The sequence below is a fragment of the Telmatherina bonti genome (assembly GCF_933228915.1).
Source record: "Telmatherina bonti genome assembly, chromosome: 13".
Taxonomy (NCBI): Eukaryota; Metazoa; Chordata; class Actinopteri; order Atheriniformes; family Telmatherinidae; genus Telmatherina; species Telmatherina bonti.
Genome location: NC_136611.1, coordinates 27,051,689 through 27,078,642, shown reverse-complemented (window position 1 = coordinate 27,078,642; position 26,954 = coordinate 27,051,689). Strand labels below are relative to the sequence as shown.

Here is a 26,954-nt window from a genome sequence, read left to right as displayed (position 1 = left end):
TGTTTGGGAAATGTCTTTCTTTTTATTTAGGATATACATCTTTTTAAATAATTTTCTTTGATCAGAACAGAAAATGATTGACGTACAAAAATATAAAGAGAATTATGAAGTGCCTTGATGCCACATATACAATAGGAGAATATTTTACAATACGTAAGTAAAATCAAGTGTTAGAAAACACAAAAGTATCACACATTAAACCACCAAAGCATTAAACTTGACACCCATCAACTTTCTCTCATCATCCTCAGACTTTTCACAGACCATCAACACATCACTCGTCCAAACCAACTCCCACTTTTTCACGGTTTTTGTAGAAAAAGTTATTTTGCAACTATTTCCATATCTCATCTAAAATTATCTCTCTCTCTCTCTTTTCTTTGTTTTCACAGAGCAGGTCTTCCCTTGTCACTCTTTCACACACTACATACTGTTTTTCCCTCTTTAACACCCCTCTATAAGTACAGATGCACTGTCTCGGCATCAGCCTCCAGTTCCAGTCCCTCCAGCTCTCCTCTGAACTGGAGGGAACATCAGACTATGAAATAAATCAAGAGCACAAGACTTTCACTGAAAATCAGGAATACTAATATGCAATGAGACAAATGAGATACCAAAGGAAATTTGAGGTAAAGTCACAAGTTTCAATATTTGCCACGTTCAGCAAATATATATTCCATATGTGTATATGTATATATATATATATATATATATATATATATATATATATATATATATATATATATATATATATATATATATATATATATACACACACACAGTCCTTGTACCAGTCAAAAGTCTCAACACACTTCTGTAAATCCAACAGGAAAGTGTCCAAACTTTTGACTGGCAGAGTATGTATCAACAGATAGATAAGACAGACACAAAATGCAGTGGAAAAATATTCTTACATCATCAACAGGGAATCTAATGTGTTGTCATGACTTGAAACAGAAGTTTGATCTAATCCTGGTGACAAAATGTTTAGATCAGAAAACAGCATGAAATACTCCAGATATACATGTGATGAAACACAAATGAGATTTTCTAGTAGTGTTAGACCTAATGGTAAAGTCAGCTGCAGTCAGGTGATGGTACGGCTTTACGTCTGCCTCAGTGTTGCATTACAGATGTTGTTGCAGAATAAAACCTTTCAAATGTCTGGTTTCCACCCCATCCAGAGGAGTGTCGGCCATGTTTGGAGACAGAGCTGAAGCAGACTTGTCTCGTAGCACGAAGCCACCAAACAAACTCCAGCTGGAAATGCTTCTTGCTTTTGACTTGCAGATGACTACAGAGAGCAGTTTGAGTCAGGGAGGGGCTAACTACTTCCCTCTGATTGTCTAGTTTTTTTCTACAGCGGTAAACTCCCCCATTTGGCGCTCAGGCAGATTAGAAATGAGTCGCTGCACTGATTGAAGACAAACAAAAGGTTGCCACCTCTCTGGAAGGCCTTGTTCTCCTCCATCCTCTGCCTGCAGAACCCACGCTGTTCAGATTAATTACACTTTCTAAGTTTAACTACATCTACTGACTAAAAACTAAGTATTTCTGTTTTTGTATTTTACTCTCTACATATCATCTTTTGGTTTTTGATCTGCGGGTCTTCAGCATCGATTAAAACTCCAACAAAAACCTGTTCACATAAAAAGCCGAATCCTGAAGTATTCCCAGCTAACAGCTGCTGTTTTCTGCCATGGCTGAATATTTTACACATTTTTCAGGGGACTTTTCAGACAGCTTTTTCTGTCTTGTTCTAATCGGTCTTCCTACCAAACGAAGCGAGCTGATGATGTGTGGCGTGCTGCGAGCTTTCTGTCTCACTAGAGGGAAATAAACTCTTCAAACTATCTTTGGTCCAATTTTTCAGATGCAGCACAGAAATTCCCCACCGCAACGGCAAGTCCTCTGAGAGAACTGTGACATATAGAAAACAAGTGCAATAAAGCTATATTTAGACAGCTTTGCATTGGTGTGACTGGGCTGAAATCCATGACGGGTCTTTTTTTTTTCCCTTCTTTACTTTTCCCTGTACACACAGACATCTATGACCTGATTGTTACCTTCACTGAGGCCACAATCCCACCCGAAGCAGAGGCTCCCACTTTGCCAGCTCTTGAATAAAATAAGACATTAAACTGGTGAGGTGCAGCTTTAACTTGCCAAAAGGACCAGCAGCCCTTTAAAAAACTGCAACAGCAGAAAATCTGAATACGCCCAGGTGACTGGTTCCCAGAGTTTCAAAGAAGGGTTTGTCGGGGCTCCCAGTACTTCCCTTTCAGTGTGGACATTTCCAAGTTCCTTGTCCTCCATAAAAAAACAAAAACAAACCAAAAAAGTAAAAGAAAAGTAAAGTAAAGATGATCGCCATGCAGCCCTCTAAGAGTCTGGGCTCTACAGGTCTTCTGTGTAGATGATACAGGGGCTGATGTCCTCGCTGGACTCCAGCTGCACCGTGGAGACGAACCAGCGGCGGGAGCTTGTGGCGTTGTAGTTGAGTGTGGTACGATAAGTGTTCTTGGCGTGTTTTGGGTAGATAATAGTGGTGCTCTGGTAGCTGATGGGCTTCTGCCGTGGCTCCAGGTACACCTGGGTCTTGTAGCTCCTCCAGGTGCAGTTCCGCACCGCCACCACTGTCTCGCTGAAGGAGGTGGGTGTGGCAACGGGGGCGCACAACACCCGGTCTCTGTAATGCTTGTCGGAGTCGTACTTGACTTTGGAGTTGCACCTGGAAAGAAGGTCGGCAGATGTTACAGAAATTCGACCGAACCTGATCAGCAGCTGTGAAAAGGGGCTTGAAGCAAACAGCACGTCAGGAACGTCTTACTTGATCTCTTGCTCTGGTTTGGGTTTGACTTCGATGCTCTCTCCGAAGAACACGGGGTGCATGCGAGTCTTTGGGTCTGTTCCTGTAGAGTTCAGCAGCAGGTAGGGCAGCTGCACAAAGGAAACGCAAGAGTTACAATCTCACAGCAACGTGCACAACATCCTGCACGGCCTGCAACGCGCCCTTTAAAGGAACTCCACTTTACAAAATGCCAGCATTGTTGAAGGGGGTTTCAACAGAGCCAGCAACCCATATTAAAACCACTGCAGACCCCACCCTCTCAGGGAAAACACGCTTGATCCTCCCTCGTGTGAAAGCGCCTTATCGATGGTTTGACTGTTACTGCAACAACAGTTAGGCATAAATCACAGCAGTCAGGGCAAGACTCCTGTTTTAATTCAAATAATTACGCTGCATGGGTCCAGCCGAGTAAGTTGTTGGTGGAAAACCTTTCTCACTGCATTCCTCTGCAGTTCAGGATAGAGACGTGTGAGCCAGACACCGCCTGTGTGTGTGTGTGTGTGTTCGTGGATGTGTTAGGACAACAGGCTTAAAGTTGTTAGAGGGAAAAAGGGGAGGAGACAAAAACAGACCCAGGATATGGAGGTGCTGGTAGCTCAGCTGCGTGAAGATGACACTGTTTGAAAATGTTAGCGAGGTGATAGTGAAGGGACAAAGCCAGGATCTGGAGAGGAGGTCAGGAGTCAAGTTTTAAATCACTTTAGTTTAACCAAGCTACACGGGCAGCATATTATATTTCAATGGCTGCTTAATCTGCTGTTATTTGATCGATCAAGTAGGTATAAACACCTAGAAAGTCTCCCCACATCATCTGTTTTTCACGGACAGAACTGAAGATTTTCAGCTTGTGTTGAAGTTACCCAACTGTTAACAGCAGCTCTGTTTGGACTCTAACCCTTAACCATCAGCACCGTCCTCTCTGAAACCGTAAGAAAACACACAGCAGCACCTGAAGCAAAGGCTGTGACTGGCTGTAATCTCCACAGGTGTGTTTCCAAACACCAACCACCCAATCTGAATCAAACGGCTCCTCAACCAGAACTCCTCCACCTCTCACGTTACAGGGGAGGCTGTCACATGCTGCAGTCTGACTGCACATGCCACTGGAGGGGACGCGCAAGAGCAGGCCAAGGACGCAGCAGACTACGTGTAGCTCGTCTTACCTCCAGCCCACCATCATCTGCGCACACCGAGGCACTGAACTTGCACAGCTGTTAGTTTTGCAACGCAGATCTGAATGAGATGAATCTGCAGGTCGCTCATTTTCTGTCCCTGCTCCCTCACAACCCGGACACGCTGTGCAATTGTCTTTCCCCTATCCTGCCTCAGCACAGAGGGTATCCCAGGTGTCTGCAGAGAGCTCTGGCAATGTCTGCAAGGCAGATACTCCAGGCAGGAGGGCCAAGAATATCCCCCAACAAACACACAAAGCATGAACACAGAAGAAATAGTCTGCAGCTGAGCAGCCCACACAATGTACAATGCAGAGTTACTGAGAGAAACGCCAACTCGGACACGGGTTTCCAGCTGCTGGCTGTTTGTTATGGCAAAGCCTGGAACTTAACATCCTGTACATGTATGCATGTTAATGGGAATGCATCTGTGTCACACAGTGAGGCGGATATAGAAGAGGTCATAGGATCTGCCTCCTCTCTGTCTCTGTGGTAGCTGAGCCATCTCCTTACACTGGACTCAACTTTATCATGATTACATGACCACGTGCATATTGTTCATGCAATGCAATCCTTTTTCTTCAATTTCTAAACTTGTAAAAAAGAAGACAAACAAAGAAAAGGCATGCTTAACAATCATTATTCAGCATCTTTCTAAGATGAAACAAGTTTGAAAGCAGACAGGCAGTCTGAGCATTTATCCCTGTTTAATTTAGAAGTGAGAGGTCATCAAACACTTACGCAACAGTCTGCTGCTGCTCTAACAAGCCTCCTGCACCCCAAAATAGAGCTGGAGGATTGTTCTAAGGTAGCATACAAAACAACACAAAAATAGACTTGGAAAGAAGGAAAACAGCACATGCACAGGACGTTTGCAGAGAGGAGCACATCTTTGAAAGAAAAACTGAGACTAAAAGGGGTTCTGTTAATCTTAACTCCCAGAGGATTAGAGGATATTTTTTCTCTCATTTGGGTGTGTGTGTGTGTGTGTGTGTGTGTGTGTGTGTGTGTGTGTGTGTGTGTGTGTGTGTGTCAGGCTTGTGCAAAACAATGCAACTGCCAGGACTCAGCATTGCCTTTCTGAAGTCTCCTTCAAGCCACACTGACCTGTGCAGACATGTTCTAAATAGTCTTGGAAATGGGTGTGACTTGAAAATGATTTGAACTTAAATCAGCCGTGTCGCATGTGACACACAGGTCAGAGCAGGATGTTTCATTCAGAGGCAGTTATCATGTGAAAAACAATTAAACACAATACATTTGCCAATATTGATCTAGAAAAGGTTCTTCTGATAAATACAAGTTAATATTACAGAAAGGGAAACCAACTATTTGGATGGATTTCTTTATCTCGTAGCTCTGTGTTCATGTTGCCGCTAATGAAGAACGCTGTTCAGAATGAAAAATGTGACCACAAACAAGTGATGTTGTTAAGAACCTCTGAGCAGGAACTGACTGAAGCTGGTTTCTGCATATGAATACACATGCAGAGTCATCTGCAAGCGTCCCATATATCCATCCATTTTCTTAGTCTAATCAGGGGTCATGGGGAAGCTGGAGCCTTTCCCGGTAATCGTTGGGTGAGAGGCAGGTTCACCCTCGTGAGACCATCACAAGGCTAAAATATATTTGGAATAAATTGTTTGTGTATTTTCTTTTACTTTGAGTCTTACATACCCAGCCGTTTTACATCTTGACTTTTAGTCATAATCTTTCAACTCATATGTTATGACTTAGCTTTTTTTGTCTTCAGCAATGATAGAAAATTGACTAAAAACAAACTAGGCTTGAAAAGGTATGTCTGGTAATGTCTCATGTTGTTCTCTTAGCTCAGTTTGAAAATCTGAAAGTAAAAGAGAATCTTTCTTTGGTCAAATAACTAAAATACAGGCAGCATGATGACACTGAACTGCTGCTGTTTCTCTTTTAAAAAAAGTCACAAGCCAAACAGGTTTGGAAAATACCATATAGTCCCGGTTTAGAACCATTTAGCCCAATTAAACTGGTTTTTAAAACAGACCTGCAGCAGAGTGCTACTTTAAGGTTTTTGTGTCTGAGAGTCTGGCCTGTACTCAACATAAAAGGCTAGGCTGTCCACCGTGTAAATCCATAACAAGATGTCACAAATATGATGCCATTTTTATTGCCTGTGCCTAAGAGGTGGGACAAAATCCTGATAAAAAAAAAAAATCCTGATAACACCAAGAGTGATTGTGGTGCAGTTATTTGCCAACTGATATGCTACTGAAATAACAATATTCATCCTGCTGAAACCCCTCAAAAATACTCAAAAATGCCCTTTGAGAGTTTCTGGGCCCTTATTTGGAGACACAGCTGGGCCCACGCTACAAAGTCACCGGGCTCTGTGACACATGTGTAGTAAAAGGCCAGCTGAGGCACTGCAGAGAGGAAAAGTCCACTTTTCTGTAACCTCTTAATGAGGGCCAGTGGCATCCCCAGCACAGTGCAACATCAGAGCTCTGCAACTGAGGAATTCCTACTGGGAGAGACAGCTTCCAGATGTTGTGTGAGAGAGACTGATCTGAATCTGGCCGAAGACTAAAAATGCTCACAGATTTTCAGTTTGTCTCTGGGCAGAGACTTTATTTGCTATCAAGTCCCATTTGTTTTTAAAGAATGAAAAGCTCAACGAAGCCACCAAATTATTCTGAACATAAAAACTATTCAGGTGAGAAACTAAAGTGAAGCTTTCTTACCAGTTTGCCCTCCCTGCTTTCCTTTTTGTAATCTCCATGCTGGCTCTCGACAGGCGTCGTGCAGCTGCCGGAGCGCGACTCGATCAGACCCGGAGACAGAGAGCAGAAGGGCGGACTGGGACTCGGCGGCAGCCCCGAATCCGGGCTGTCGAGTAGTCCTTCCCGGTTTTTTCCTTTCAGACTATCATCCATCGCTTGTAAATGTAGGTGCCCCACCATTTCTGGGACGGCTCCAGTAAAAAAAAAAAACAACCACCTTAGACCGAGTCCCACTGACAACTTTTATTCTTCCACGAAGCGCTCCAAGCCGCTGCGCACTGCTGCGTTGACAAGAAACAATCCCGGGGAAAGCTTTTCCACTCCTGATCTGGGATTTCTGAGGGCAAAAAAAGAATGGGAAAAGATCAAGACACGACATTTAACCATTAAACCATTAGCTGTGAACAAAACTCATTGAACAAACATCCTCAAGTAAATCAAGCGTAAAACTGCTGTACCTGCGCGTTGGAGACGATCCCCTTCAACTTGGAGAGTTTTAAAAAAACTTTCAGGAAATCTTGAAGAAACTCCAACAAACACAAGAGATTTGGCTACAGTGTTAATTATTATTAGAGATCCAAAATGTAAATACCAAAGAAAATAGTAAAATCCTCAGAAGGAAGCAGAGCCGACTGCGCGTCTGGCGCCGATCTGGATGAGAACTTCTCTTCTCTGCTTTGCTCTGTTTAAATGTCTGCGTGCTGTGTGTGCGCGCGCTCCAGTGGAGAGCTCCCTCTTGATGATCCTGCCAGCCCCCCCACCCCCTTTCTGTTTTTTTTTCCTCACCTGGACCTAGTCCAAGCCTTATGATCTGGACCACTTCCACGCACAGCCAACAGGGGCGAGCACGTCCCTTCTCTCCCGCTGTGCAGTGGTTGGCTCTGCAACGCAGCCAATCTCCTACCTGCTGCAGCTGCTGGGCTGGTCCCAGTTCAGACATATCAGCTGAGCATTTATTATATATAATAATTACCTGTACGTGGGACCAACCCAACTGGAAATATAAGTAGCAACTTGTTACTTGATAATAGTGATGAATTTACCAGTTGAATGTAAAATCTGCTAATTTGCAGTTACTTTTACACCAGTAGTTATCAGGTGGTAAATAAACAATGATTATTAAGCTGTTGTTGTTAATTGTGGCTAGCCTGAATCTTTATTCATGTATTATATTGGTGAACAGTTTTAATAACAAGTTATTATTTAATAAATAACTGAACCATCCAGCTTTATTTTTCTGACTTTAGTAAACTCCTAAACAAGCAATTGTGAAATAATAATATCATTTTTCAATGGGTGAGACTTCTGTCACAGGTCACATGACTCTGCACTAGTTGACCCCCAGGTAGACACAATGATGTTTGCAGGGCTGCAGATGTGAAAGCAGTGAAAGAAAGACACACTTTGTGGTGCCTGAAGGAGTGTGTGCACTTCAGTCAATGCTCTAACTTTTTTAATAGCCCGTCCAACGCAGTCACTGAACATACTGAATTAGAAACAGCAGCATAAAATATGTATTGGCATCTATGTTGCTGTTTCTTTTTAACTTTTTTTTTTTGTCCAGCCGTATTTGCATGTAACCCCTGCTGCTTGAAACCAGAGCTAAAAACCTCAGGCATATAGCAAACCAAGTCATCCACTGAATACACCAAGCTCTGGCTGTTCTGACAGACTACCAGCAAATTACTGAAATATGAAGGATATTAGCTACATAAACTCTGCACTAAACAAAATCCACTCATTAACCAAACCATCTCACACTGAAGCTCCAGACTGACAGGAACACCAGGCTGCAGATTCATTACACCAGTCTGCGTAGCAGCAGGCGGCTCTCTTCTTTTCCCCACAGTGTAGTACTGACTTTTTCACGTTTGTCAGGAACTTTTTATTTATTTATCTTTCTTAGAAGGAGGGTCAGTTTCAGACTGTTTAGATGTTTCCAGTTTGAAAACAGGAAAAAGAAAGAAACATGCCAGAAAAGACAGAAAAAGCTGCAGAAAGCTGAATCAAACCACAGTAATCGTGAGGCAGTAAAGAGGTGCACAGCTGCCTCTGTGAATGTAGTGATGTGCAGCTCAAGCTAACCAGTTAAAACCATGATCCATGGAGGGCATCCTCAGTTTCACATCAGAATTCATTCATATAAAAAAAACAAAAAACCTGCAGTTTCATTATAAAGATTCCAACAATGTCTCTTTTCAAGTTAGGACATGCATCTTCTGTCTCACCACAAAATGATGTTGACTTTCAGTACCTTGCTTTGCAAAGACAGAGAAATGTGAAGTCTCGCTGCGTCCGTCTTAATGTGCACGTTCCACATGATGCACATGTTTGATGCTGCTGATAAGATCACAAATGCTCATAAAGGTGTAAAAGAGGGGTAGATGCAGCTGTTACTGTAAGAAACCTGCTTTCAAGACCCATTTGGTTGGAATTTAGTTAAAGCATGAAATAAACATTATTCGGGACATAATTTATATACATGCTTATTTTTAAATGTTACTAAATATATGGTTATAAAAATCATACATGGTTATATTATTTCTGGTTCTAGGTCATGTCAGGAGGAAGCAAACCTCTGCTAACCTACAGGCTAGTAAGTAATAAGTTGCCTTATGAATGGTAACCATGCATTGTGACACTGCTTTGTTTTGGTGATGTGGAAAAATGTAGGTGTTAGACATTTCCTGGTAAAGACAGGCAGACTGTTCATAAAGTGTGTCTGAGAGAAACTTCACTGCCGTACAAAGTTACATCATCTGTATAAGGATTATTATTATAACCGTGCACTTTAACAGCTATTACTGATGTAAACATTTTTTTATTCAGGTAAAAAAAACTGGTATTTCACCTCTTCTAATATAAAACGTCATCTTGTTAAAGTTACGCAACAATCTTCAGAAGCAATCATGTTTTTTCAGATCGTAGATTATTAAATGAGGAATCAGCTGCTTTTGGGTGAACATAGTATTTAGTCAGTAAGAGGATGATTATAAGATGGCTATGGTTATTTTTCATGAGCTATATGTGTGTTTCACTTTGTGTGTCTGTAACTATCCTGCCTTGTATATTTCAGGACAGGGTGGGTATGGGTGGGAACACCATCCACCAGCGACCAAATGAGTTGTGCATGCACAGCTCGCACATAATCACACACAGACAGAGCAGACAAAGTAGACCTGAGTGCACATACGAGCAGGCTGCAGTCATTTAGGTCGCCACGGGAAAAAGAAACGAGTCCTTGTTGCCCCTCAAACTCATGCTGATGTGCATGCTGTTGCCCTCGGTTCATACTGTTGTCCTGTCAACAGCAGCCCTGCAAAAATAAGCAAATAAAAGCTAGTACAGAGCTGCAGCAAGCTGGCTGATTGTGCTTTTGATGGTCCACCAGTTCTCCATGGTGATTACCACAGACTGACAGGAGATCATGCCTGATGTTTTTTTGTTTTTTTTTTCCACTTCACATATGAGCTAAGATAAATCTGTGTTTGCTTATGTTGTCTGAAACATATACTTAATGGTATCCGTCTTAAGAGTGTTCAGCTGTAATCATGTTTGCTGAGAATGGTTTTCCCTCGTCTCTGTTATTGTTTGGAAGCCGCAGCAGGAAGCCGCAGAGCAAAGTTTTACTGCTGATCCCGCATCAGGTGTGTTTTTGTCTCATAGTGTCTGTCTTAAACAGCCCATCATGCTGATCCCCAGGAATTCGGGAGATTAGCGTGGAGCTCTGGTACAGATTAGCTTTAACACACTGGGATGATATTTGTGGGAGGCATGTTTGTGAGCATGCTGAAGGGGAGCGTTGCTCAATGTCAGTCCATGTGAAGACTTCAGAAAGCCCTGAAAGTCATCATGGAATAGTCAAACAGAGGCATTTCATTTGATCATTTTACATATATGGCTAGTTTTCACACTTACACACACACACACACTGCCTGTTATGAAAATGTTAAATAATCACTTAAATAACAAACAAAAATGTAGCACGGCAGACATGATGGAATTAATTCATTTCATAATTACCATAATTACCATAATTAATTCATTTTAAGCCTACCTGGTAAAGTTTAGCATGCTGTCATTGTCTATTAAGACATGATGAACTGCACATTAAAAGAGCCTTACAGACTCATTTACAGACTCCACTAAAACAGCTTCATATGTGTAACCAATAAACACACTCTTTCTCACACTGTACACACATCTTCTCTGTCTTCTTCTGCCTGAAATCCTTCACTTTAACTTGTGGCGCCTCCGAGACAAACGGCCACATACGTTTTGTTTTTTTTTGTGATTTGAAAAATCTGAGAAATAACATCAGAATGATGAAACAAGCGGACTCTGCTGCAGCTGTTTCTCTATTTGTTTAATGAGTGTTTTCAATGTAAACCCTAATAGTTTAAAAAAAAAAAAAAAAAAACCTTTAAAAGCCTCTGTGTTTATTCAGAGCAGGTTGTTTCAAGGTGAATGTCTTTCTGATCCTCACATTTCTGCTGTGGTGACTCCATGACTCCATTTGACTGATGATTTCATTTTAAAATTCACCATGGCAACTAAAAAAGAAAAATCATCTGGGCCGTTTCCAAGTCTGTGGTTTGGTTTTGTGAGTTTTGTATCAAGATGAAATCAGTTTATCTAAGTAGTCCAGTTGGAGAAAATGGTTGTATTGTGTCTGCGCCTGCTCAATGTTTCCTCCATGTGCTCTCATTCATCATCTGTTCCGCAGGACGGATTATTCTTTTAAAGACTGCGATCATTAATTTTGGGGACGACTGCTTGTGTTTCCGTTTTAGACTTCTCATTCATTCAGTAATGTCACTTTGACACTGAACATCAAAACTGTAAGCTTTGCATTGTGGCGTTTTGGATGGCGGACCCAGAATATTATTGAACAGACACTTTTACCGTTTGTAAGAGTTGATTGAAGAGTTCTGCAATCAGGGTTCTGCTTCTGAGAACTCAGAGATCCCTGGAGGCTTTGAGACGGACAGAGAGGGGGGAGGACCGCCAAGCTGCCTGTTGATGATTAATCTTTTAGTGCTGCATCATCCTCCCCCCTTGTAGAGCAATCCTTCTCCACATCCTGCCATGCACACACACACACACACACACACACACACACACACACACACACACACACACACACACACACACACACACACACACACAGACAAAAGTAGGAGAACCCAAACATGTTTGTCTGCACGGACACACACTGACACACACATTTATGATCTTTTAAAATCTCTTGCTCATTCTTGCTGTGTTCGCACAGCCTTGTCAAGGCAGCTGCACAAACTGGATCAGGAGCAGAGGGAGGTAGTGTCACAGGTGTGTGTGTGTGTGTGTGTGTCTGTTCATTCACATGCAACAGAAAGAAAGATGTGCACTCATTTCTCTCTCCAGTTTTTCAGCTCGGAGCTACACGGGTTGTCTTGAAGCTCACCGTGCACGGTGGCATGTGCACCTGCTGTGTGGAATAGCTCTCAGTGTAAACAAACCACAGAGAGGCTGGTCCTGGCAGGGCTGTTGTTCTGAGCTGGTGGGAGCGTCTCTGCAGCTTACACACACACACACACACACACACACACACACACACACACAAAACGCCTATCTTCAGACTCCCAGGCATGAATGTTCTTCTCACAGATAGGTGACCATTCCCCAGTATGAGTTTCACACACTGTATGCATAAATAAAAACTGCTTGTTCAGCGTATTCAGGTGAACTGGCACCTGTGTCATGATAAGAACATCTCTTAACTGGATGATGGATGAGCTTAGCAGATCAGTTATGCACCTCTGGTTTTATTGTGTGGGTGGAAGTGGAGAAAACAGCAGCAGGCTTCCTTCTTGTCTTTCATCTTTAGTTCCTCCTGCAGAACAGAGATAGATGCTCGGATGTCATCACTGAGCGCCACTTCTCCAGACTTTGGCGGTTTACAAACTTCCTGTCAGATTCACCTATCTCCTTGCTGAAATGGGATCATACTATGTTTGCCTTATCTTTAAAAGAAGAGAAACAAATTACCTCCTCTTTACCTGGGATCATCACTAAGATTTCATTAAAAGTCTCGTCATTTGAGTCCAAGTTGTTTTGTTGTTTATATTTTTTTATCTGATCTTCTCTGACAGATTTGTTTATTTTGCCATTTTCTGTTGGTTGGCTGTGAGCGGTCCTACGTTGTTTTGTGTGGCAAAGATCCACAGTCATAAGATCACCTCAGTGTTTCATGTTGGGATTCTTAAATGTCCACAAAATTTAGAATAGTGTGTCATTCATTCATTTTCTGAATCGCTTAATCCAATTCAGGGTCGCGGGGAAGCTGGAGCCTATCCCAGCTGGCTTTGGGCGACAGTCCTGTGTGTCTAACTTTTGAAAATATTATGTTGTACAAATGTGTTTTTGAATATGAATTTTAGTCTGCTGGCACTATTTATATCTAAGAGATAGTTTTTCTTGTTTTGTTTTTAATCTCACTCGGCATGCTCAAGAAGTGTGACTTAATCAAACTGAGGACATGATGCCCTTCTTTGGTTTCTTTATCAAATGACCATTTTATATAATTGCAATTTGTGAATACAATCAGATTGAATTGGAGTTAATAGGATGAAACTAGATCGTACGCATTTAGACTGGTATTAAACAAGTTTGCTGTTTTTGGGATGACTGCTGTTGTGAATCCAACTAAGGTAGATTAAGCTGGGATGGGCTCCATTGCTTTTTATTAGGCCGTAAAACTGCCTGGTTGGGTTTGGCAATCTAAAGCATTTGGTTAAGGTTAGAAAAACATCATGGGTTTGGAAAAAGCACATTCATTTATATCACATAAGAAGATCACAGTTTGTAGGTGTAAGTGTCACGAAAGCAGTGGAGATGTGGTGTGGACCCAAACGCGGAGATGAGGGAAGCCGGTATGCAGAACTCAGACAGATTTATTTTCCTCAGAGGAACCCAGGGAACTCAGAACAGACAAACTAAACTGAGGTACAAAATGATCCAGCCAACAATGAGTGAACATGAGTGGTATAAATACACAGGAAAAACCGAACGAGAAACAGGTGAAACAAATGAACTAAATGAACCCAGGTGAACCAAATCAATGAACAGGAAATCTAAGAAGCTAACCAAGAACCAAGACAGGAAAAACTACAAAATAAAACAGGAAGCCCAAAAACAAAGCACAGAAAAACCCAAATCATGACAGTAAGTGCACATGCACTTGTTCACACAACTGATTGCATATTTTTGCATCATAAATATAGGTTAGACATGTTTTGCTGTTAGCTTATACTTTATAAATAAAACTAAACCGAAATAAATAACCAAAATTGTGGGTTTTCCCTTAACCTAACCAAAAAGGTTTTTCAGGTTAAATCAAGCCAAAACAAACAAAAGGAAAATATACCTAAGCTATGGAAAGGAGTGCAAATTATGGAAACGTTTCAGTGGGTTGTATTCAGAAAGTAAGGACCAGCTGAGTCACACGCCTAAAAGGGAAACAGCCACATTTGCTGCACATCCCATAACTGCCATGGATCAGTGTTTTTGATGTAAGAAGCCCCTTAAAGTCCACCCAAAGAGACAAAGGACAGATTGCTTTCTTCAGGAGCCCTCGAGGGGTAAAGTTTGACATCCCTGGTTTAGAGCAACATAGCTGGTGTAGATTTTAACCCATAAAGACCCAACTCGTGAAAAAAATGGTAAGATTTGTCCAATTTGAATATGAGGTCTTTATTTGCCCCTTTAACAAAATGTAAAATAAAAAATGACCAACATTTTTAGGGATATTTACAATTTATTACCATGTAATATGTCAACATTTTACTCTCCTAATCTTCTGCTTTCTGGCGTCCAGCAAGGGGCAGAAGGCAAAAAACCAAGTCGTGTTCCACAGGATTTTGAGCAAAGTTTATACTGTTTAAAGTGATGCCAAGTGTCTCAGAAACAGTTTGTATCATAAATACCAAGCTGAGTTCTTACGGTTTAAGTAATGGAGTGATCATGTGGATATTTTCAGGATGATATATGTTTTATTTTTAAAATAATTTTCATCCTGAGGTCGCATCTCAATCATGAAGTAATCCAAAACAGTGCATTTACTTCCTATTTGTTTATTCATGAGAAGAGCCATGCAGACATGTGTTCTTGGACTGAGTTACTCGCTAAGGTTTGCATACCGACTTCTTAACTGGGACTACCCTGAGGCCCCACAGCTGTTGCCTTTGCATGCAAGTTGCTTGTTCACTCTCGGCTGTAATCAGCGTGATTCACCTGCATGCTGCTTCCTCTGACATTTACTCTTCCACGCAGCTTTGTGTGAACAGTCAATAGGTAAACAAGAGAATTGCTTTTGTTTAATGTGTAACAGTAAGATATATGACTCTCACATTCTGCAGGATACACTTTTAGTGTTTTCCTCTTTATCTATTCATGTGTGAATCCATATTATGTTGGTCTCATTTAAACATGAAATGTCATCAGAAGTCGACTTTGTGCGCAGACAGTCAATAGTCTGTCTCTGGTGTGGATGTTCCCGGTGCCAATAAGTCACAGCTTCATCAGACAAATACCACAGAGCAGGAGTTTCAACGATAACCACCATGAGAATAAAGAGATAGGGGCTTAGATATAATCAATGCTTTGTCACCGTGTTGGTTTTCTGTGTTATTTATTGACTAATCAAGGTGTGCAGTGGTCACAGGGAGAGTCTGGCTCAGCAGGGGAGTAAACACAACCGAGTGACAGAGCCACAGAAGACAGGGAAGGTCATGGGTGGGGTAGAGAATGGAGAGATAACAACTATTTATGTTTCTTGTCACATTCATCTTCATTCAGATGTATTCATCTGCACACTTTGCCTTTTGCCCTGCACTCTGCGCTTTTGTAGCATAAACAAGCAGCTCTCTTGGGTCCAGACAGCAGCCCTGCCTGTTTGCTCAGTATGTTTGCTGAGGCCTGTGGTTTGGACTTGGGTATTAGCAGAGCAAAGGTAGTTAAAGGAACCAAATCAGATGCGACACATTGTGATTGATGTCAACCTGTCAGCAGCTCGCCATGGAAACGCACTATTTATCACCTTGTGATTAGACCAAAGTTATTCTGCCCAGGTTATGGAAAGATTAAACAAAAACTGTGACTTCCTCTGCTGTATATTTTTACTGCGGCTCTTCGTTTTTCTTTTTTTTTGCTGCCTTGGAGACAGTTTAAACTCCCACCTCAAAGTGATTTGTGCTTCACTCAGAGTTCACGACTTGTCTCCTGTCAGACTGACAGCACCTCTTGTGCTTTGCCATCATGGGGAGATTCATTTCCCATGGTGCTTTGTGTTTGCCTTCTCGCCTGTGGGGATGAAATGACAAGCATGGACCACCCATGTCTGCTTAGGCCTAACTGGTGTTAAAGAAATCCCCCTACCTTCAGTGTATGTGTGTGTGTGTGTTTGTGCAACCATAAGCTCTAGTCTGCATGCTTACACTTTAGTCAGTTTAATGAACCTTTATTTAATAAAGGATAACACAAAGACTTTAAGTGTATTTGGTGATAACTGATTCTCTTAATTTTCATCACTAAAACAAACATTTACTTAACGTACGTGACTGCACAGAGAGAACGTTAGAAGCAGCTTCTTTTGCCATTTTACGTTCAATCTTCTCATTTACTCTGTAATTCAACACTGTTAAATGTAACAATCGCTTACTTGTTTGGATCTTTTCTTGTTTGAGAAAGTCACTGGTTTGTAGTGGAATAACAAAAACCGTATGATCCATGCGTTTCAACAGAGCTGAGCCAGTTTCTTCCCACTTATGGGTTACAATGTTACGTGCTGTACAGAAGATCTGTAATCAGTCTCAGTGCCTCTGTCAAAACCAATCAGCATTGCCAAGGCCCCATTTTCTCCGTTTTCTCTCTAAGACAAACACCAGGCACTGCAAAGAAAGCAAAAGCTGTAAAGTTCAGGTGGGGAGTTTTTCACGAGCTGCCCATTCCCCAAAGGTCAGAGGATCTGCAGCGGAGGACAGTCTGCTGCAGTCTAGTGACAAACCATGTCTCCAGTTGGCTCCAGTCCAGTTGTACAAGCTCTTTACCGTGTCAGCGCCTTATATATGTCACCAGCTTCCTGATCCCAGTCGCTCAGATAGTAAGACAGCTTTTTGGTTGGATATGTTCACTCTTTCTCCTTCAAACAAACTCCCCAGTAGTGGAAACTGCTGATGAGATGTTCGGGAATCTGTTGCAGAAATCTTCACAAAGTCTTGCTTTCTACATAAACCATTCAGATGTCCTCCAGTTGTATCAGGAGTCTAAATATTTTGGAATTCCTACTGCAAATTATAATATTGTAATTCTTATTATGTTCCACAGTTTATTCTATTTAAAACTTTCCTTATTTGCGTTCAGGTTTTGCTTTTATGTAGCAAAAGGCTGTTGGTTGGGATTTGGAAAAATCCTGCACATCTGCATAATATGTAACTATGATACAAACAGTAAGAATAAAACAAATATGATGAATACAGAGTTTGCATCTATTTGCATGATTCAACAGTGTTACAACGTTTTTTATATGGGAAGCCGCCATGTGAGAGTATCAGGTCGAACTGAAGATCTTTTTAACCCATAAATAACATCCCCAATCTGGGAAAGCAATCAAGCTGAAATTTTCCATTCAACTAGAAGATGAAGACATTAGATATTAACAAATGGTAGCTGGTCTGTTTACAAACATATGGGATGCTAACAGAGATTAATCATGGGAATAAATGGAGCACTGGCATTGCTGTAAACAAACTGGTACAAGGACTTCAAACGGGTCACACTGGTAGAAACTGGGCAACAGAATCAATAAACAAGTTATCCAAATAAATGAAATCAAACAAAGAGAAACTCCTTCATCAGGCGACATCCTTTTAACACTGTTTTATGTTTAGGCAGAGGCTTCCAACCTATTTTCATTGAGGACCCCCTTCGTGCAGCTACTGAAACTCCATGGGCTATTTTTATTTATTTGACTGAAATTGAATGTTTTAATTGATTATTTTGTAGCAGATTGGGGGGATCAGGTACCCCAGGTTGGAAACCACTGACCTGATGGGATTATAGGTGTAAATCATAGACTGTATATAAAGAGAAGGTGTAAATATACCTTTCTCTCTGAGACATATTCAAATTTGATTTTGCCACTGAGTCTATGAGTCACTTGTCAGTCGCTCAGTTTGACTCATTCATATTTACTTTCTCCAGGGATGCCCAAGTCCGACCCTCGAGTCATACCATCCCGCAACTTTTAGATGCAACCCTCCACCAACACAACTCAATGACATGGTTGAATTCCCTCATCCGTATGCCTTCCAGCTCTGCAGAGGCCTGGTAACAAGCTACTCATTTGATTCAGGTGCTCTGGAGAAGGGATGCGTCTAAAAGTTGCAGGATGGTAGATATTGAGGACCCGACTTACTCATTATCTTGTTGCCAGCCGGCTCATTCACCCTCACAGTACCTCGTCAACAAAGCGCTGCTTTTTAAGCTCTTAGAAGTGGACCTCTCTTCACTCTTTGACAGTTTCGCTCCAGTTTCATTAGCTGATGTTAAAACGTTTGTCTGTGGCCTCAGCACATCAAACCTCATTCCTCTCCTTTCTCAGTCATCAGATCAGATCATAGTTTCAGTCCACTTTGAAACTACTTCCTGTCTGTCATTGATGGCACAGACACAGACTGCAGCACTGATCACTGCTGATAAGGCCTTAGGAATCTAGTTGATGGATCTCTGTGAACCAGACTTTCCTGCCGTGACACACGCTGACGAAGCTTCATGTTTTCTGCAGCCACTTTCTGGCCTCAGGCCTCAAGGAGGATACATTTCTGAGCTGTTGCTCAACACAGCTGTGTGTAAACAAGCTGTGTTTAGATGCCCATGTCTCAACCTGCACACAAACACGCACGTGCACACACACACGCAAACACAAACCAGCATAGATGGGCTGGGTGTATTTGGTGCCACACCAAAAACCTCTTGCCACAACTTGTTAGATTGAATGAAATTGCTGTCTTGCACACCCATGCAGTACAATAACATGCAGACAACTAAGCTCAGACATATAAACATGTGTGTCAGTACGGAAGTGACAAGTGCAATTAATATTTTGCAGAAAGGTGATGGTGTTTTTTTTTGGAGAGCAGGGCGAGACAATGAGCTGGTTGCAGCACAGAGATGATCTGCTTCATTTCAGTTCTGATGATGACGATCCAGAATGAATCACCAAAAGTTCACCAAAAAGGACAAGACTCTTCCATGGCAGGACTCCTGCCATGGAAGAAGAGAAAACGGTCGTATTTCTACACATCAAGACACAAATGGTAAATGCTTGCTGGAATTAAAGTTATGTCAAAACAAAAAATTTATTGTCCTTAAACAAAGATACTGAAGCAAATGTCATGTCATTCATGTCAGTGACTTGGTTCTGATGTTGCATGGCTCAGATTTCCAGGAAGTTAAAAAATTGGGTAATGAGGCCACAATACCAATCCCGAGGTCACAGTACTAATTCCAATAAGAAGCTCAACCTGCAGAGTATCACAACTTTAGTTTTATTTTAGGGATAATATGAACACCAACTCCAACAAAAATTGCATTTGTTAATACCCCTGGTCTTTTACCTGTTGATCGACACACTAAGAAGAGTTCTTTTACCATTAAAGTGTCAATGCTGTTAAACATCATATGCACAACCGTCCTCAACAATCATCAACATAAGAAAATACAAAAATGATGTGAAAATCTAACTTAACATGGCTGCAATCTAAAGAAAGGAAAACTGCTGAAATGTTGTTTCCTAGAGTCCATCCAGCAGTTATTACAGATGCTGCTTCTTATATACGTGGCTTATTTTTACACAGGATATGAACAATCAAGCTTGGGCTCCAGCCTGGGTTTTGTGGTGGGTTTGTTCAGCTGTGGCAGGCTGGACTGAGGTTACGACCTAACCATTGTTCCACCGATCCATATTGACCCTAATTGACCTGTGGGTGGCTTTAAAATGCTGCCCACAGCAGCAGAGCAAACAGCTACTGCTTTCAGCCTCCTTAAGACTGCTGGACAGGTATAGCCAGTCAGACGGGAGTGGAAAGCTTTTCTAGTCAATCAACCGTGAGCTTTTTCGCAACATAATTGTAATCTTTTTCTCTAATCAATTGTAGCCATATTCCCTCAAACATCCAAACAGAGAGCAAATATTTGTGCATATGTAAGCTATAAAGAACTTTGCAAGTTGTGGCAAGTGCAGCGAATGGAGTTTTTTTTTATTTATTTTTTTTATAGTAATGTCTTATTATTTGTTGCTGTGAGCCAACTGGTCCATTTTCCCTGATCCACTTTCATGGACTTCCTTTATCCTTCACAAAGCCTAAATACCGCAAAGAAAATGGGACAGGCGGAGTTCAAATGACAGCTCAAAAGTTTTATGTTCCCAGGAATTAGAAATGACTTTTTAAATACCACTTTGTGTGTGCTGCCCTGCTATAAGAACTCTGCTAATGAATTTAATGTGCCGTTTTTGGCACGAGATGTTCATTTTTGCTCCAGGGCTGATTAAAAGTACAACTGACTGCAGAGAGGGAGTCTGGGCTGTTTTATCGTGCGGGCATCTTATAATGATTTTGGTTCCCCTCATCTGCATCGCCACAGCATCAAATTGCTTTTAGCATTTTGCTGAACATACGGTGCTGTAAGTGAAATAGTGTTTTGAGTTGTAATTTGAAGCGAGTGGAGCTTCAGCCCTGGCGGATTGGAAGCTGCCATGCAGAGCATGAGGTTTAGATGAGAGCTTTTTATACTCACCATGTTACTTAACTCCTTCTCCTGAGACTACTCAGCATTTTTTACTTTCAGAGAACTATTCATTCAATTAAAAGAAATGATCTAGAAGACTTTAATTTCCAGTGGTCTGCCCTTTATTTATACAAAGCGGAAAGAGAGCGAGACATGAGGAAAGTTAAACACATCCTTTCTGCTGTGATGCTGTTCTTTATTTGTTCCCGTGTATCAGTTCTTGGAAATTTCCACACTATCTGCTGAATTTACAAAATGAATGTTTTTCTTGACAGGCTGCCGTGAAACATTAATTTCCACTGAAGTCTGTAGTTCGAACATAAGACGCTTCATTTGGATCCTCTGTGTAATTTAAAGTCTTTATGAAGATTTTTGTGGACAGGAGTAAAGGAAGTGGTGGCACTTATCTCCAGCGGTGGTCCCACCTCAACCACAACCTCACGGCTTCTCAGTTTCTCTTTTTTTAAGTAAAACCTAAACACATTTCTCTAGCAAGCTCAACAGCTCTAATGAACTTATTTTCTTCTTAGATCCAACTGTAATATTAAGGATTTTGATTAATTTCCACAGCAAAGAGCTCCAATAACAACAACAAAAAAAGTTCTTCTGGATATTTTCTTTCCAGTTAAAATGTGCAGACATGTAGTTGTTGTCTCATTTCACATGAACTTTAAATTTGTTTGATTTTTTTAGGAACAGGATGGACTGACTCAGACTTTATGAGACTAAAAGAGACATAACGGGAAACTGCTGAGTCAGGGGATTTTGAAAGACACATTCCTGCCCCTCTTCTCCCTCATCACCGGGAGGCCATAAACATGATGAATATTTACTACTGATGCTGCTGATGGATATATTTAAAGCCATCATTCTTCCACTGCCAAGTCGCTAAAGTTTCATTTGGGGTGCAGCTCAGTGAAGTGTTGTGTTTTAATATCTGAAATTAGTTAATGATCAGAGGTTTTCTTGACCTGTACGGCCTCATTACCCTTTAACAGCAGCTGTTAACTGGACCCAACGTTTTACAAAGGTCTCAACCCTTCATTCACTTGTTAAAGCCATGACTTGATCAGAAACATTTATTGGACAAATCATTTTGTGGAAGATGCAATAGTTTCTGCATCCTGAGTAGCAATGTGCCCCTCAAAGTAGGTGCTTTGCAAAAAATTAAGGTGTTCAGATTATATTAGGATATGGGACAAATTAAAACCTGCCCAGAAGATTGATCAGAGTCTAGATGTGTGATGCTCTGGCTGATTATACAGCAGTGATTGCACAAATGTAGTCTTCTATAATCATCATCAAAATGAGCTTAAACAACAAGCAGAGGCGTTTTGGAAACAAGGTGACTGATGAGGTTAAAACTGAACTTTTAAGGTGCGATGAGAAAAAACCATGTTTAGACCATGTGTAGCCGGGTTTTTGTGAAACCGAGTATCTTCCCTTCTCCTGCCAGTAAAAAACATAGTTCACTTAACCTTGCTTTTAAAAAATAAATCCATCCACACATATCTGCATCACCGCGTTGTTAAGCACACTCTTAAGCATATCAAACCTTTAGGCAGCAGTAGCGCCTCTAATCCTATCCAATCAGAGTGACCTTCCGTATCACGACGTCACTTCCACAAAACACAAAACATACCTCGAACGTGATTTTGTTAGGTGGTGGAAAATAACTGTCTTTAATCTCGTCCTTTGCCTTTGGTCGTCTATGTGGAGCGGTACTGACAGCAGTGTAAAAACAAACGCACACAGAGCGTCAGGACAATGGATGACACCAACACAGTTTAAACAAATGTGACGTCATGGTATTTTTTGTCATTGACAGTGACATTTTAAAACATAAAACCATAATTATATGTGTCCACATGCAGACGTGCAAACAGAGGATTCACAGATCTTCACTTAGTCAAAGGTTTTTATAAATAATTGTCTTTGATTGTATAAATCTGGGTTTTTGTGTGAATTACAGGGCAAATCGGAGAAAAATAATCTTCCTTTTTTTGTGAGATACCTTGCTACATGTGGACAAGGCCTTAGAGGGAAACATGTATGGATCTCTATTGAAAGAATAGTTTTCTAACTGTTAAGCCTTGGAGTCAGTCAGTCATTACCCTAACTGCTTAATCCAATGAAGGGTCTTGGGGAACCTGGAGCCTATCCTGTCTTTGGGCGAAAGGCGGGGTACACCCTGAACAACTCACCAATCCATTGCAGAAGCCTCAGAGTGAATTAACCATTATGTGTATTATATGTGTTGTAACAACAGAATTAACCAGTTGGTACAAAATGGCCCATGGGCAGGATGTGGCAAACAAATTTGTATTTTACTCCATTCACCATAAGAAAGCTAAGATTCTTGGGATTTAATAGAAGTAAACTATTCTCTATTCAGTCATAACTGTAGATTCAGTGAACACGTATTTCTGACCAGTCGCCAACGCAAATTCATCCTGAACTTCAGTAAGAGATGCAACAAAACTAGTCAGTTCAGCAGGTGTCCGGTAAAAAGTTGGTCCACCGGGTGAAGCACCAGACTACCCAGGATGCAAACATTTAAATCTTCTGTTTAAAAAAAAAGATGAAGTAAAATGTCATCAATAACTGAATATTAAAATGCATCCACATCTTAAAAAAGCACCATGTAACTTTCCAACTTTGAATCTTTGCTTTCCTGACTTGGTCAATGGCACAGTGGCATTTATTTTGTACATTTCCGGATCCCAGCTGGATGAACAAATTTCCCAATTTGCTGAGTGATGTCGCCGTTCAGTTTTGCTTTAACATTGTGTCACATGCTAGCAAGCAGATGTTGTTCCACCGTCTGTTTGGAACATGCACAATGGCAATTTCAGCAGAAATTTAAGATGAAACTATCAGTGAAAGAGAGAAAAAAGAAGGAGAGAAAAGAGACAGAAAGCGACGAGACAACATTTGACTGACTTTTACTGTCCAGAGAGATCTCAGAGAACAGGTAGGATGCAAGATGGATGTTGAATTAGCCATTGAGGGCTAATTCACTGAGTAAAGCGAAGCACATGTGACACAACTCAACCCTCTCTCAGAACTACAAGCATTTTGAAAAAGGAAAAAATAAAAATCCCCAAAACAACGTTTACAAGCTGTGGTGTGTTGATTTTAGCCACATTCAGGATACCCTAAATTTCCCCTTAGGTTATTTTCTTTCTTATTATTCCAAAATATAATCAGTGAAATGGGCAAGCTTACTGAGAACACCAGAGAAATAATACGTCTTTGTTCTCTTCCTGCATTTGTCTCAAACAGTATTGTGATTATTAGAGGAGCGAGAGATAACATCACTATTAGTACTGTTGGATGTTTTTCTTCCTCCTAAGCACAAATTTGATAGTGTGTAAGTGTGCACACTTGAACATGTCAGCACAGGCACGGAGGGAGCGTGTCGACTGAGCAGATTTAATGTTTTTGATGGGTACTCGACACAGTGACACACCCCCGGGTTGCTGGGTCAGAGTGACTGCGTGGAAAGGGATGCAGACTATGACTCACGGCACGAATGCGACACCTGCGCTGTCCAGGCCATCACATGTCACCAAGGCACACCCAGCTTGCGCAAAAAAAAAAAAAAAAAAAAAAGAAAAATCTGCTTCTGACGTCAAGACTGCAAAAACAAATTCGAGCTGTTCAGCCCTGAAGGGACCAAAAGCGCTTTCAGGCTAACAAAGTTTCTGGGAGCATTTAATAGCTTCAGCTGTGATGCCTACAGTCCCACTGATTCATTGATTGATTTCCCCAGTCGTTAGCTGATCTAAATGGACCACGCTTTTTTTGAGGGTAAACATTTCCCCCACATGTGTGAGTCTATTGATGGCATGTGGCTCCATTTAATGCAGACACATAAAACAACAAGCAGGAAGCATTAAAACCATGTGAGGCTGGTTTTTGCTGCTCTGCAAGGGACTCACATCTCAATTCAGCCTGTGTACTCCAGACCCAAGACAGGGATACTCACTCACACACACACACTCACTCACACACACACACACACACACACACATGGCTGTTCAAGCAATTAGACACGCCTGTTCTCCATATTGGAATGATAAATACAGACTGAGGGGTACTGCAGTGCTGTACCCCGTTAACGCTGCTCTTTTAGCCTCCTGCGTCTTGTTAGAATAAACAGAAGTGGTCTGCAGGCTTGGGAAAGTTGACAAGTGGCAAACAGACCTGCAAGTCAGAGCAGTTTTCAGATATATTTCATGTGTTGTTTTTTTTTAACTTAATTGCAATGGGAGTTTTCACAGGATGAATGCACCATATGGAGAGATGCAATCAGTGCAATGAAGTTTAAAGTAAGTCGCTCATAAATGATTAACTAAACTCACACTCATTTAACACACTCTTGAGGAAGAAAGGAGCACAAATGCTTATGTGAGCTACTGTTTAAGCCAGCCTTGGCAGTGCATATCATTTATTTGTGACATTCAATCGTGCGAAGTGCTCTTAGCATGAGTCCCTCCATGGTAAACAGTCATAAAAAGCCTGGGATTCAGTTGCACAAACACAAATAGCTGTCTATTCTTAGCACTAATGAGAGCTGCCAGAGACAGCAGCAGGCCTTGAAAAGTACTGTCGGCACTTGTAGAATTATGGCACAGCTCAAGGTAGAAACCATGGTCAGGGATGTAAAGGCGTTCCAGTTTAACGTCCTTTCTCTTTGTGTTTTCTTCTTTGTCACTGCTTTCCTTTCAGGTCTTTTCTTTTTTTACAAAACGAAACACTCCTTTTTTCTCTCGCTGTTTTTCTCCACCCACTAATTCACCCTCAAATAAACCTTTGCTCTATCCATCAGTGCTACAAACTCAATATGGAGGCATTTGCACCGTGACAAAGATGAATGTTGCATTATTTCTTCTGTGGCATGTTTGGACATACAGTCAGAAGGCCTTGCATAACCTTGTCAGGTGATCCATGCATATGATTAGATTACATTGGTGTCAAGTCTGTCCCTGATGGTCACAGGCTATTTTCCGAGTAGGACATTAACTTACCATTACCCCCCACAAACCGCGGTGCAGGGGTGTGTAATTTAGCAGTGCGCTGATTGATTGGCTTGTTTATTCTTTCGTTTGGCCCAACAGGAATTTCGGACTTAGGCTTTCAAATTCCTTACAGATGACCAGCCAGCCCTTTGAATCCCCACTGTAATTAACCTTTGGAGGAGAATAACAAACCAGTACACAGGGGCACTGTGGCCTGGCTCAGCTGCTTTGATGTGGTTCCTGTATTTGGAGGTGAATGGAGGTGAACTCTGCCGACATGTCCAGGACTGCTCGAGTTGTCACACCTATGGGGGGGAAGAGGGTTCTGCCTGTGCCTGTTGCTCCAGCAGCATTATGGAAGAAGCTGTTATCGGCTTTCTGAATTATTGGCTACAAGCACGTACTCAAAAGAGCTGGCCCTTTGCCATATTTTTATAGCACATGCAACACCTTACTAGTCCTCTTGCCTCAACTGAATCTTGAAATATTAGTGATTACGACAACAAGCGTTGGCTGCCTGAGATAACCTGCAGTCAGCAGTGGTGGATGAGTTCAGATAACCAGTAAACAGTTTATAGGTAAACAACAATACAAGAGAATAAAAAAATGGGGTACCAATATATGTCCTACTTGGACGTGATGACAATGTATTATTATCACCATTTAAGTTGATATGGGAAACTTGTACAAAACTTATTGCCACAGCAGACACAAAGGAACATTCTTGCTTGTTGCTGTGTTTGTCTTTTCTCTCCCGTTTCATTAAAATAATCCCACAAACATCTGGCTTTTGGGTGCAATGGAAGGGTGCGTCTGGTAGACATGGGTATTTGTCAGATTGATAGGGAAGATAACACACTGGCTTGCATGCTAACCTCCTGTTGGGGCTGCTGCACTCTGGGTTTTTACAAGTGGACACCACTTTAATATTATTATTATATTTCTGTCTTACTCTGAATTATCTCTAGGTGTTAAGTGTGAGTCTGAATAGTTGTTTCTCTCTCTGTGTTGGCCCCATGATGGACTGGCGACCTGTCCAAGGTGTACCCTGCCTATTGCCCAATGACTGCTAAGATAGGTTTCAGCTTCCCAGAACCCTGAATTTGACTAAGTGGTTAAGAAAATGGATGAATATTTCTGTGTTCACTGACTGTAACTTCTCACCTGAAAGCATGAAAACTGACAGCAACCACTCAGACAAAAAGAGAAAAGAATAAATTATTTTAGAAGTCAACAAGACAGATGATGGCCACAAATTATTATAGGAAAACAAGGTTTATCAGAATCAGTGGAACGCTACCTGCTGCTTATTACAATGTAATGG

The 26,954-nt window shown here is 41.4% G+C and overlaps 1 protein-coding gene across 1 annotated transcript; it reads right to left on the bottom strand.

Annotated features, from left to right (window-relative positions):
* Window positions 1-898: 898 nt before the first annotated feature.
* Window positions 899-7,441, bottom strand: rflna (refilin A). The gene is made up of 4 exons (XM_079250888.1): window positions 7,238-7,441; window positions 6,741-7,116; window positions 2,831-2,940; window positions 899-2,731 (listed from the first exon to the last, which is right to left on the bottom strand). Exons 2-4 carry the CDS (start codon window positions 6,957-6,959, stop codon window positions 2,398-2,400), a joined length of 663 nt encoding a protein of 220 aa, XP_079107014.1. The 5' UTR covers window positions 6,960-7,116; window positions 7,238-7,441; the 3' UTR covers window positions 899-2,397.
* Window positions 7,442-26,954: the final 19,513 nt, after the last annotated feature.

Excerpts from the sequence above, each read along its gene's own strand:
- rflna (XM_079250888.1), bottom strand. The coding sequence starts at position 6,959 with ATGGTGGGGCACCTACATTTACAAGCGATGGATGATAGTCTGAAAGGA. Across the intron at positions 2,941-6,740 it reads AAAGCAGGGAGGGCAAACTG|CTGCCCTACCTGCTGCTGAA; the intron begins GTAAGAAAGCTT and ends TCCTTTGTGCAG. Across the intron at positions 2,732-2,830 it reads AAACCAGAGCAAGAGATCAA|GTGCAACTCCAAAGTCAAGT; the intron begins GTAAGACGTTCC and ends CCTTCTTTCCAG.